This window comes from Spermophilus citellus, assembly GCF_964194105.1.
Source record: "Spermophilus citellus genome assembly, chromosome: 14".
In the NCBI taxonomy this organism is placed as follows: Eukaryota; Metazoa; Chordata; class Mammalia; order Rodentia; family Sciuridae; genus Spermophilus; species Spermophilus citellus.
In genome coordinates this window covers 34942368-34955494 of record NC_138194.1, presented here as the reverse complement: position 1 = coordinate 34955494, position 13127 = coordinate 34942368, and the positions used below count along the sequence as shown (strand labels likewise).

Genomic DNA, 13127 nt, shown 5'->3' with positions numbered 1-13127 from the left:
AGTCTCACACCTCCATAGCTCAAGGCTAAGGGTGCTCAGCTCCTAAGTGGCAGCTTCCTACAGAGCACTTTCTCTGTGTCCCACTCCCAACCCTTACACCCACCCCATAGATGACTGGTTTCTGAGAGGAGAGGAGCAAGAGATGGGAAAAAGAGAATGAGGAGGGGAAAGTGGGTATTATCCACTGACTTGACTCACAATCCTATGGGGGTTTTGCTTGCTTTGGGTATGGCCTCCAGAGACAGTTCTAGGAAAAAGTGGAAGGCAGAGGGAAAGAAGGATCATCAAATTACACAATTAGGGATTTTCAGCATCAAAAGAAATACTGTTTCAGATTTTTCTCCTAAAGATGCTGCTAAGCTAGCTATGCACCCCACTCACTTATAGATGAGAGAACTGAAATCCAGCAAGACGAGGTCACTTTTCCAAGACTACAAAGTGAGGTGGACACAGAGGCCAGAGAGGAGCCTGTCTCCTGACTCACTCTGTAGCCCTCTCTGCAGTGTCACTTACTGCTCACACTCAAGGCATCTGAGTCATCTCTGTGGATTTCAGAGTCCACTTCCTCCTTTCCCTCCCTGGTGCCATCACCCCATGCCAAGCCTTTATGACCTCTCACCTGGACTATCACCTTCCAATCTGGTCTTTAGCCAGGTTATGGGCAGTCTTCATCTGTCCCTTTCACCACTGCAGGATTAACCTACCCAACACACACTCTCATAGAAGTGTCCCTGAGAGAAGCTCTTAATGACTTCCTGATGTCTAATTTATTAAGTGTCAGAAACTCTTCAGTCCAGTGTCCACAGCCTGCCAATGCATCAGTAGCATGCTCTGCACTCCAGCCTAAACCACTATATCCTCCGAGACTCCTGCTCACTTGCACCTCCCTGCCTTGCTTTTTCTATCTCACCTGAAAAGCCCTACCTGTGACTCACCTAGCAACATATTTTTCTGTTTAAGTTCCTCAGTGGCTCTATTCAAAAGCTACCCCCATCCATGAAGCTTCCCTCAGTCCTCCCACCCTAAAAGCTTATAGCTCCTTATCACACTTTCTTATGAACTATGGTTCTCTATGTGCATATCTTATCTCTATTAGGCTCAGCTCCTTGAGGACATGGCTTGTGTCTTGTTTATCTTTTGTTCCCCAGAGCCTTGCACAATGGAGATACCAGATAAACATTTGATGAATTTTTTAAAAAAATTATTATTTTTTATTTGTTCTACTTGTACATGACAGCAGAATGCATTTCGATTCATCATACACAAATGGAGCGCAACATTTCAATTCTCTGGTTGTACATGGTGTAGAGATGCACCATTCGTGCAATCATACATGTACCTAGGGTAAGGATATCCATATAATTCCACCATCTTTCCTACCCTCATAACCCCTCCTCACCCTCCCCTTTTCCCAATCCATGCTGTTCCTCCATTCTTCCATACTCCCCCACCCCCGCCCATCATAGATCAGCATCCACTAATCAGAGAAAACATTCAGCCTTTGGTTTTTTGGGATTGGCTTGCTTTGCTTAGCACAATATTCTCCAACTCCATCCATTTACCTGCAAATGCCATAATTTTATTCTCTTTTAATGCTGAGTAATATTCCATGTGTATAATATATACCACAGTTTCTTTACCCATACTTGATGAATGTTTTTTGAGGCAATGACTTCTTTCTATATGAATAAGCTCTGCTACAATGTACAGTCGTGTGCAGCATTACAACTTTTCAGTCAATGATGGACCAACTGCATGCCCAGTAATGGTCCCATGAGATTGTTTTGCCTAATGATGTCTTAGCTGTCATAATGTTCTGCACAACACATTACGCACATGTTAAAAGTGATGCTACGTAAGGAAGTCTAGGCTATTGTGTGTGTTTTTGTCTTAATTTTTAACAAAAGCATTTAAAAATGAAAACTACAAATAGAAAAATATTAAATAATTTTCATTTCTTCTTTAGAAAGCTTACAAAAGTATTCTTGTGTATCTGTACAATGTGTTTGGGCAAAAGAGTCAAAAAGTTAAAAAATTAAAAAGTGCATAAAATAAAAAGTTATAGTAAGTTCAGTTCAATTTATTATTGAAGAAAGGAAAAATTTTAATACATTTAATGCAGCCTAAGTGTGTGATATTTATAAAGTCTACAGGGGCATCCAGTCATGTCCTCAGCCTTCACATGCACTCACCACTCATCCAGAGCAACTTTCAGTCCTGTAAGCTCCATTCATGGTAAGTGCCATCCAGGTATACCATCTCTTATATTTTATATCATATTTTCACTGTACCTTTTCTATATTCAGATATGCATATACATGTATGTATAATTATTATTGTGCTGCAATTGCTTAGAGTGTTTAGTACAACACCGTGCTGTTCAGGTTGTTGGTAGGAGTGATAAGCTGCACCATATAGCCTCAGTATGCAGCAGGCTAGACCATCTAATTTTCTCTAAATACTCTCGGATGTTCTCACAATGACAAAATTGCCTAGCAACGAATTTCTCAGAATCCATCCCTGTTATTAATCAACCTATGACTATACCACTAGTTTAAGTTGTTGAGATGGTTAAATTTGATTGTCTACTAGATCGAGAGAGTTCTGGAAATCAAATGAAGCAGACTGCTGGATGTGTCTGTGAGGGAACTGTCAGAGGTAATTGAGGGGGATAAGTGAACTGAGTGGGGAAGACCTACCCTGAATATGGGAAGCTCAGTCCAATAGGCTGGGGGCCTGGATGGAACAAAAACTACATGTGTGCCAGCTCCTGACTCTCCTTGAGCAGGTGTGGTTTTCTCCATTGCCATCATCCCAGGACATCAGACTCTTCAGCCTTTGAACATGGATTTGTACCAGCAAGTCTCCAGGGAGCTTCCAGGCCGTCAGCCTCAGATTGCATCATTTGTTTCTCATGTTCTGAGGCTCCCAACTTCTTGCATTGAGCTCTCCATCCTGCAGAAGGGCATTGTGAAGCCCTTCAGCCCCTGACCCTATAATCCAATCTAATAGAACGCTCTTTTAATTATATATACATTTTATTGGTTCTATTCCTCTGGAGAGCCCTGGTTAATACAAGTGTTATTCCTTAGTTTGCAAGATCTTACACTTTTACAGTAGAAACTTCTTCCCTAAAAATTATCTCACATATTATCCTCAGACTTCCATAGTCAAAGTAATGATAAACAGAATTAACTGCCTAGTCTAGGTGACCAGATGTAAATCAGTAAAAAAATTTCATCAGTTTCTTTTCACTAAATAAGTTGCTAAATAAATATTGAAAAATATTAGCAGAATCATCCCAAGATCCCTGAAGTGTTTATGAATACATATAACTTATTATTAGGTAACGGAGCTTATTATTAGATCATCAATAAGCTCTCAGTGCACACAGCACTAAGTCCACACATAACCAGTCACCCTGATCTACCCTTTACTGATAATTAAGTACATTGGGGATTGTGAACAAAATGTATTCTTTATTCAAGGTTTTTAAAATCAAGGAGAAACAGGATACAAATTCATCGTGTAAAAAACAGTCATGATTTTTTCTTTCAGTTTTTAATCTCATTCAAAAATTTTTAAATACAATACAGTTAAACAGTTGTTTCACAAAATCCTGGCAAATATCAGAATCTATGTTTATAACTTAAGAGTAGACCAAGAATATCAGAAATGTCCAGGAAAGCTCTAAATTTTAAATATCACCTTGGAGGAAAGAGCAGATGCACAACTATTTCAGAAGTAGATCAGACAGAGATATGGAAGAACTATGTTTTCATTTCAGTTGTAGATGGCACTGATATCTGTCCCCTGACATGTGGCCAAAGGAAATCATGTTTCTGCTAGCCACAGGCCAGCTACTATACCACTACAAATTATTGTCATGAACTAAATTTAAATTTTTAAAGAAAATAAAATTTCCTTGTGTTTTTGGATGTGTATAGGGGTAAGGGAATAGGATGAAAGAGGGTTAGGGAGGAAGGAAAGCAACGTGTAAAAGAATTATTAGTTTTTCTTTTTGTTTTAATCGGATTATCAACTGGGTGTTTTTGTTTTGTTTTGTTCTGTTTCAATTTTGTAGACATCTTTATTGTGAAAGGACTTGAATTCAGCTTTTCAATTGGAATTTCCCCCTGACTACAACCCTGGCAAATGTGAAAGATTTAATATTAAATAAGTCATTTTAGATGGCTACCTATGTGAAGCCATGATAATGATGTTCAAGACGAGTATTATTATTATTATTATTATTATTATTATTATTTGTTCCTAAGAAGGTACTGTCAGGCTACTTTCCTTGACTCAGTTTCTGATTTCTCAAGACAGAAATGGTGTTCACTGTACAGTTAGACTCTTGGGCCGAATTCTGCCCTTCCTGAAGAAGCCTGTCACCAAGTTCCTCCCCAGTGCTGGCTGAGGCATGTCTCAGGGGCCAGGCACGCATATTTGCATTTGTTGTTGACAACTGTCAGCTTCTACCTCCTTCCCCCCACCACCCTTGTCTAAATGGGGTTTGTAATCCTCCTTCCCACCCACTCTCTTCACTCCCAGGGGCAAGAATGTTGACTCCTGCTCTCTGTCACCTGTCAGAATCCATCCTCCTGTCACTGGCTTATATGGACAAGTTGGTCCACTGTCACGTGACGTTGGGCTGCTAAAAACAGCTCCGGCTCCACTCTGAACGAGGGCCTGAAACAATGTCCTCCACCAAGAGAAACATAAAGGACACTTGATCATACAGTCCTTGGAATTATTTCCAGGAAACACTTGCCGAGGCCATTCGGAGCACCCTTTCCCTGGCAGTGCACTCAGGGACGGCCAGGAGATGAGTGCATCTCTGAATTACAAGTCTTTTTCCAAAGAGCAACAGACCATGGATAATTTGGAGAAGCAACTTATCTGTCCCATCTGCCTGGAGATGTTCACGAAGCCCGTGGTCATTCTCCCCTGTCAGCACAACCTGTGCCGGAAGTGTGCCAGCGACATTTTCCAGGTAGGCTTGTTTGGGATTTGGGGGTGCAAAAGATCCCCTCCTCTCCAAATCAAGTGCTTCATATCGAAGTCGACTCTTTTAGAAAACTTTATATAAACAGCATTTATTTTCAATTTAAAATACAAATCTAGTTGTATTTCAATTCTAAGAATCATATTTGTTTTTAACAAAACCAAATCATTGAATTTTTTTCAAAGTCAAAAATGAATTACTACCCAAGACACGAATGTTGGTGTTTCTGGCTGAAACTTTTGGTTATGAAAACATTGGGTGGAAAAATGCCTCATGCTGACTGATACATTGCAGGTGCCTGTGGATAAGGACTGGCTCTCTGCTCCAGGACCACTGGCACTAAAGCCCTGAGGGATTATCTTATGCCAAGCTTAAAGTAGAAATCCATGTTGTTTGTAATCACAGAGAGTGAAAATAAGTCTCGGGAAAGCTCCCTGTGATGTGACTCAATTCCTCTTTCCTTGCTTGGCAAGAATAGGCCTCTAACCCGTATTTGCCGACAAGAGGAGGTACCACGGTGGCATCAGGGGGCCGATTCCGATGCCCCTCCTGTAGACACGAAGTGGTTCTGGACAGACACGGGGTCTATGGACTTCAGAGGAACCTGCTGGTAGAAAACATCATCGACATCTACAAGCAGGAGTCCACCAGGTAACACTCTTCCATGTGCCAAATCCTTTTGATGCTTGTTTGTATTTGTTTGTGTTTTTTCAAAGGGTTGCCACACTGAATGATTGTCTACCAGAGACTGACTGTTTTATAGTAAAGGGATTTTCCAAGTCAATCCTTCCCAATGGGACTGAGAGTCGCTCATGGGAAGAGAGAAGGGAACTGGTGTTCAGCTTTGGTATCATGTAAGAATGAAGTGACTCATTAGCACTAATCCATCCCAGATGGTGATGCTGAAAGAGGCATGCAGTGTCCCTCCCCTGAAAGCCTTGTAGTACATACATTTTAGACATTTTTTGTACATTACAGATCCTTTGTATTTCCAGACCCTACATAGCAGAAAAATTCCAGTGCAAATATAAAGTTAACAGAAATGGCATCTTCCAAAATAGCCCAGTTTCTAGTTCAGACATTCTTGCCCTTAAAATTATCTAGCTAATAATAAGAAAAACAAAATCCTCTGACATTGTCACCAGTTTGAATCTATGAGAAATTCAAAGGCAGATATCAATCCTGGCCTTTACAGACTTACAGTTTAGAGACATGGGAGGGGGAAAAAATTAAATCCAGGCTGTATATTATATTTGCTGTATACTTTTAGCATTTACTTGATTGATTGTTATATACATCCATCCCTTTAAAAAAATATTAAAGGTTTCTTATTTATGGAACCACATTGGCCATGCAGTTTCTTTTCCTAGAGACAACACTGCAAAAATATATTCCTAGAAGGCACAGAGTGAAGAGCCTTTTCACTATTGTGCACAGCTCAGTCCAGTCCACAAAGCTCGGTAGCAATATGGAGACCCTCTAGAAATGACCTCATTGAGATTCTTATTCAGGGTCATGTATTTATAGAACATCTGTTAGGTTTTAAGAGCCTTGTGCTTTAGAAGGAAAGCTGTTCTACAAATCTAACCTATAATTGTTGTAATTATTATGGCTATTAGTTTCTGCTTGAGATTCAAAACTTAATTAGAGAGTACCAAGATATAGATGGGATTGGGGAAGAAGAATGGTTGATGACTTATTGCAGAGATTGCAGCCACCTGTTTCCCTTGCTTCCAATATCTCCTGACAAGAAAGTACTATTGTTGTTATCACATCAGAGATCTGATCTCACTGAATTTTGTTACTTAAAGTGCAAATGCACAAATTGTCTTTTAAAAAATGAACCAATTAATAATCAACCAATTATTAAAATGAATTTCTATGATAGCTATTTTAGTGCCTAGTACAGGAATTGGCTTATTTTGCTTAGCATGAAATTCTCACCTTACATCAGATAGTTGCTCTCTAAGCTTACATTAATAATGACATTAATATTATTACATTAACTATATTAATTTTTCTCACGGGTTGCCACAGTGGGAACTTGAAACATGAAAAAAACAATACTTGTTATGAAATCCAAAGGAGAGGAGATGTTAAAACTTATGGCATTAGAAAAACCACAGAAACACTTGCTTACTTGAGCCATGAACTCGGGTTGTTGCCGCTACCAAAAATAGTGCCAAGGAACTGGGAAGCAAATTGCATGAAAGGAATGAACCAAATTTCTAAAAAAAAAAAAATAAGCTCATAATCAAGAATAAGTTTGCTTTTTTTGATTATCAAATTTTTCCTATGTTGTTTCTTAAACATGAGACTTGCCTTTAGGGCATTTTAACTTGGTGGCCAAACCACAAATGGCCCAGAAGGCTTGGCCACAGGTCTGAGCATGGAGTCAGTTGTTCTCTGGAGGCTGGAAGTCTTGACAGATCAGAACTTTGAACCTCAGGGTACATTAGACAACTCTGGAATAACCTTGGATAAGAAGAATGAAATGAGCCCGGCTGTGGCCACTGGAGACGTCAAAGGAAAGGGGAGGAGGTATCAACAATGGACCATGGGTACTGGGCAACTCTGGCCTCTTACAGAACACCTAGAGACTGTAATTCTCCACAAATCCTGGCCTTATCTAGAACAGGCCTTATCTAGTCTCAGTTGGGGGTTTGGCAGGAGAAGAAATTAATTTGGTTAATATTAAGAATAAACAGTAATGAACTTTAAAGTATAATAAGCAAAATTACTATGTGCTATGGGTCAGACACTGTTCAGGGTGCTTTATGTGTCAAGCTTGTGCTATTCTTTAATTCTTACACAATCCTCTGAGGTGATACTTCTGCTGCTGATGATAATGATTACTATTATTGCCCTATTAAAAGTCTTTATTATTTATTTACTTATTTTAAAGTTTGATAATTGTTTTTTTATTTGTTCTAATTAGTTATACATGACAGTAGCATGCATTTTGACACATCATACATAAATAGAGTATAATTTCTCATTCTCCTGGTTGTACATGATATAGAATTATACCAGTTGTGCAGTCTTATATGCACATAGCTTAGTAATGTCTGATTCAGTTCACTGTCTTCTCACCCCCATATTCCCCCCACCCCCATCCCTTCACTCCCCTCTGTCTAATCCAAAGTACTTCTATTCTTCCCTAGGCCCACTCACTTATTGTGAATTAGCATCTGCATATCAGAGAAAACATCCAGCCTTTGGCTCTTTGGAATTGGCTTATTTTGCTTAGCATAATATTCTCCACCTCCATCCATTTACCTGCAAATGCCATAATTTCATTCTTCTTAAGGCTGGGTAATATTCCATTGTGTATATATACCACATTTTCTTTATCCATTCATCTCTTAAAGGGCATTTAGGTTGCTGCCACAGTTTATCTATTGTGAATTGAGCTGCTATAAACATCGATGTGGTTGTATTACTATAGTATGCTGATTTTAAGTCCTTTGGGTATAGAGCAAGGAGTGAGAGAGTTGGGCCAAATGGTGGTTCCATTCCAAGTTTTCTAAGGAATCTTCATACTGCTTTCCAGAGTGGTTGCACCAATTTGCAGTCCCGTCCCAGCAATGAATGATTGTGCCTTTTCCTCCACATCTTTGCCAACATTTATTGTTGCCTATATTCTTGAAAACTGCCATTCTGACTGGCGTGAGATAAAGTCTTAGAGTAGTTTTGATTTGCATTTCTCTAATTACTAGAGATGTCAAACATTTTTTTCATATATTTGTTGATCAAATGTATATCTTCTTCTGGAAATGTCCTGCATAACCCATTTATGATTGGATTGTTTGGTTTTTTGGTGTTAAGTTTTTTGAGTTATTTATATATCCTGGATATTAGGGCTCTATCTGATGTGCATGTGGCAAAAATTTGCTTCCCAAATATAGGCCCTCTATTCACCTCATTGATTGTTTCTTTTGCTGAGAAGAAGCTTTTTAGTTTGAGTCCATTCCATTTATTAATTCTTGATTTTATTTCTTGTGCTTTAGGAGTCTTGTTAAGGAAGTTGGGGCCTAATCCAAAATGATGAAGATTTGGGCCTACTTTTTCCTCTATTAGGTGCAGAGACCAGAATAGTCAAAGCCATCCTTAGCAAGAAGAGTAAGGCCGGAGGCATCAGAATACCAGACCTTAAAAGATACTATAAAGCCAAAGTAACAAAAGCAGCATGGTATTGGCACCAAAATAGACATGTAGATGAATGGTACAGAATGGAGGACACAAACAAACCCACATAAATACAGTTATCTCATAATAGACAAAGGCGCCAAAAACATACATTGGAGAAAAGGTAGCCTCTTCGATAAATGGTGCTGGGGGAACTGGAAATCCATATGTAGCAAAATGAAAATAAATCCCCATCTCTCACCATGCACAAAACTCAACTCAAAGCCCCTTGCTTCTTGAATCCATGTCTTCCTCTTTGTTAGTTTACTCTTTTGTTTTTGTGGAGCACATCCTTAAGCAATCTCTTAAAATATACACAGTCCTCTTCTTTTTAGCTTCCCTTAAATGCCTGTCTTCAGGATACCTTGTAGAGGTTTAACTGCAGCTTCTGGCTGCAGTTTCAGAATCTTTCCAGAACTCCACAGTTCAAGTCAGCTGGCTTCTTGTAGAATTCTCCCCTGTAGGCACTTAGAGCTAAGATGTAACTCAAGTAAGTCACTGTTCCCAATTTCCAACATTTGGTGACATCTCTCATTTGCTGTCATCTTGCTTACTTTTAGTTCTTTATTGATTTATACCTTTTTATTTCCTTATCTCATTTTAGGGGGATTTCATCAGGAAACATAAATACATGCCTGTGTTCATTTTGCCATATTAGAAGACTCTTGGTTCAATTTCTAGACATAAGTAAAAACTGAGACCAGAATAGATTGAGTAACTCACCTAAGGCCACATGGAGAAGCCGAGGTAGGATTAAGCTTTAAGATCAGTACAATCATACTGCCTGAATCACTTCACCAAGACCAGACACCTACCTTTCAGTAAATGCTGGTGTGATCCCCACAGCCTCCGAGATGGGCAAGAGCAGGTACAGGTTCATTGCATCTAGCCTACACAGCATGGCTGGGAGTCTCTGCCAACATTTGACACTGACCTCTGAACCATGACTATGAGCTTGGACACTCACCTCATAAAAATGCATTCACATCTTTATTCTGCATGCCATATTTGTCCCAAATTTGTAATTTCTTGTAAGTTATTCAGAGGTTTTCATTGTATGCTCATTTTTAAGCCAGTGATACCCTTGGTCCTGTGTTGCCACCTAAACAAGAAAAACCTAATAAGGAATATGGGAAGCAGTTCTCAGTATATTGTTGCATCATGAAAAAGAAGAAATTGAATCACAAACAAAAATAAGCACATATCCTGATGACTGTTTCCACATGTTCAGTACCTCCTATCCTACATATACCTGTGCCTATAACACCGTCTCTGGTGACAACAGAACAGCACCTGGGACACAGGCTGCCCTCAGGAAATGCTTGGGGGAGGTGAATGCAGTAGCTCTTCCTGTGCTGTTTTCTAGTAGACGTGCGCCAGACTCTTGATTAGTTCACATTTATTACAAGATAGAGATACATGGGAGGGAAGGTTTTGGAGAAAGAGATGCCTTTGATCAGACAGAGACCAGTTTGTCAGTCCTTATCTTTAGATAACACCCAGAGGGCCTGGTCATTTATGAATGGAGTCCTCAGGATGTTGTCTGGTCTTTCCCTTTGCCAAATGGGAGCCCATGTTTCCCATCCCCTCTAGAGCTGTGTGGTGATAAGTAAAGCTCAGAGTACACTGTCCACCAGTCAGGCAAATTACCTTTTATCTTCTTATTCATTCAATAAATATTTAAGGAGCCCTTTCCTGTATGCAAGTTACTGTTCTGGGTATTGGGGAATCCAGCAATAAAGAAGACACACCATAGCCCCTGCCCTCAAGGAGCTCACGTTCTAGTGGAGGAAATAGCCTTGGAGGGAGAGTAATCTTCCTAGTTATGGGATTACTTTTCTTGCTTAATTCCCAAGCATATGGCCAAGTCAGGAAGTCATAGATTACTCAGGCAACACCAGTTACAACCAATAACCACTAGCTGCTAAGCTACTCTAAGACCAGATTGAAATTCTTCTTGCAAACATCAGATTCCAAGAGCTTAAAGCTGGAAGTCCATGCAGTTTCCCTACCAGACCTGGAGACATCCTAACAGTTAGTTGCCCCAATCCAAATACTGGACTTTTGCCTAGTGACTTACAGAGGTATATTGGCATGTTCTCCATCTTCTTCTGAATTCTAACACTAGTTAAATATATCACATATCAGCATTAATTGTGTTCAAACATTTTTATTTATGACTCACAGTTAGACGTATGCTTTTCATTGCTAATATTGACTAATTACATATATGGATACGTATGTATATATAATCTCATATTTTGTGTTTGTGTGTGTGTATGCCTAAAACAAAATTTTACATATCAGTACTTATTCTTACTTCATATAATGCACAGTATTTGCTATTCAATTTTATTTTAACTTTAGCAATGCTAGTCACAACCCCCTAAACTGATTTCATGCCCCTTAAAACCTATAATTTTTAAGGAATGAGACTCAATAGCAACTGAGAAGAATGAGTCCCAAATATGAAATGCTTCTAAATATCTATGTGGTTGGGACTATTAAGTATGCTCTTGGATTTAGAGTTAATAATCTTCATTTTTTTCTAAATACTTATGAAAACTATTAACAGTCTTAGTCTTTAGATAGAATACATCAGAACTCCTGTATTTTGTAGAAGGAAGCCACATCCACACTTCCCTATTATGTACTTCTAACTTCCAACCAGCACCTAGATTGATAATAAAAGAAAACTTTGGCTCTCCCTAGCCGTCTTCAGTTTTATAGGTGGGAAAGGTGTTTGCCAAGACCAGAGGCTGAAGGGCTGGGAGTGAGCTCTTCTGCTGACATAAACTTGATATTTAGCTTATCAGCAACTTCCCCTTCTTACCCATAATAGGAAAGTGTCTCATGAGAAACTTGTGAGCTCATGGGCACAGAGCTGGAGCACATTTCTGATGCCTGGCAAGGGCCCAGCATTCAACTTTCAGGAATTTCACTAGACAGTTTTAAAGCTTGAATTGAAATCAGCCATGATGGAAATACACTATGAAAATTGATAAATGTTACAAATCAGTGTCTCTAGGCCCCAATCCCCTCGCCAAACTGGTTGTTAAGAGACTTGTCAGCACCCACCACTAACTTACAGGGAAACTGAACTCCAGGCATTTGGGGTACATGAAAGAAACCCCAGCAGTCTTCTGGTTGCTGGGGGTTCAGGACCTGTCTCTGCTCTGTTCCAATAAAAATTGATGAACATTCAACCGCCTACTTCCTCCCAGGCCAGAAAAGAAGTCTGACCAGCCCATGTGCGAAGAACATGAAGAGGAGCGCATCAACATCTACTGTCTGAACTGTGAAGTGCCCACCTGCTCCCTCTGCAAGGTGTTTGGTGCACACAAGGATTGCCAGGTGGCACCCCTCACTCACGTGTTCCAGAGGCAGAAGGTAAAGAAGCCACTCCAGCTCTTTCTCCTCAGTTCTTTTCAAGTGTTGGTGTGGTCAGCTCCGCTCTGGGGAAGGAGTCAACCCAAGCCACGCAGGGTCACAGGGTCCTGGAGGGCATGTGCAGAGGGGCCCCTCAGGGGAAGATATGGGACAGTTGGTGCACACAGAGCCTCATGTCAGATTCCCTGCAAGGTGGTAGAGAAGACCAGGGAGAACAAGGATACTGAGGTTCAGGAACAGATGCAGAAGGACAGAACCCCAGATTGTGTGCCTTTTGGAGGTTGCTGAAGACAAGCATGTTAAGGGGCCAGGCCCAAGCTCAACCTGCTTACAATTATTGGAAGTTTAGATTACAGATAAGAATAAGAATAAAATAAGAATTGCATGGACCCGCCATTAGGAACTCCATAAGATAAGAAAAGGGTGGCTTTCCCCGCCTCCAGTCACAGAATACTTTTCTTCATTCACCAAGGAAAGTTCTTTTGCCTTCTGTAGATCCCACTCCTTGTGGGAGAGAGTTGTCATGGTGATATGAAGTTAC

At 40.0% G+C, this 13127-nt stretch overlaps 1 protein-coding gene across 10 annotated transcripts in view; it reads left to right on the top strand.

Annotated features, from left to right (window-relative positions):
- Positions 1-4656: 4656 nt before the first annotated feature.
- TRIM55 (tripartite motif containing 55) overlaps positions 4657-13127 on the top strand; it is a 64810-nt gene continuing 56339 nt past the window's right edge. For 4 of the 10 annotated variants that reach the window (XR_014018714.1, XM_081265664.1, XM_081265667.1 and 1 more), the window contains exons 1-3: positions 4659-4996; positions 5487-5659; positions 12421-12586. Coding sequence is in view for 9 of the 10 variants with exons in the window: in XM_081265664.1 (XP_081121790.1) it covers positions 4829-4996; positions 5487-5659; positions 12421-12586 (507 nt within the window). In the remaining variant the exon portion in view is untranslated. Of the gene's footprint in view, positions 4997-5486; positions 5660-12420; positions 12587-13127 lie in introns of all 10 variants that reach the window. The other 6 variants (XM_081265670.1, XM_081265666.1, XM_081265669.1 and 3 more) reach the window with 3 other exon arrangements.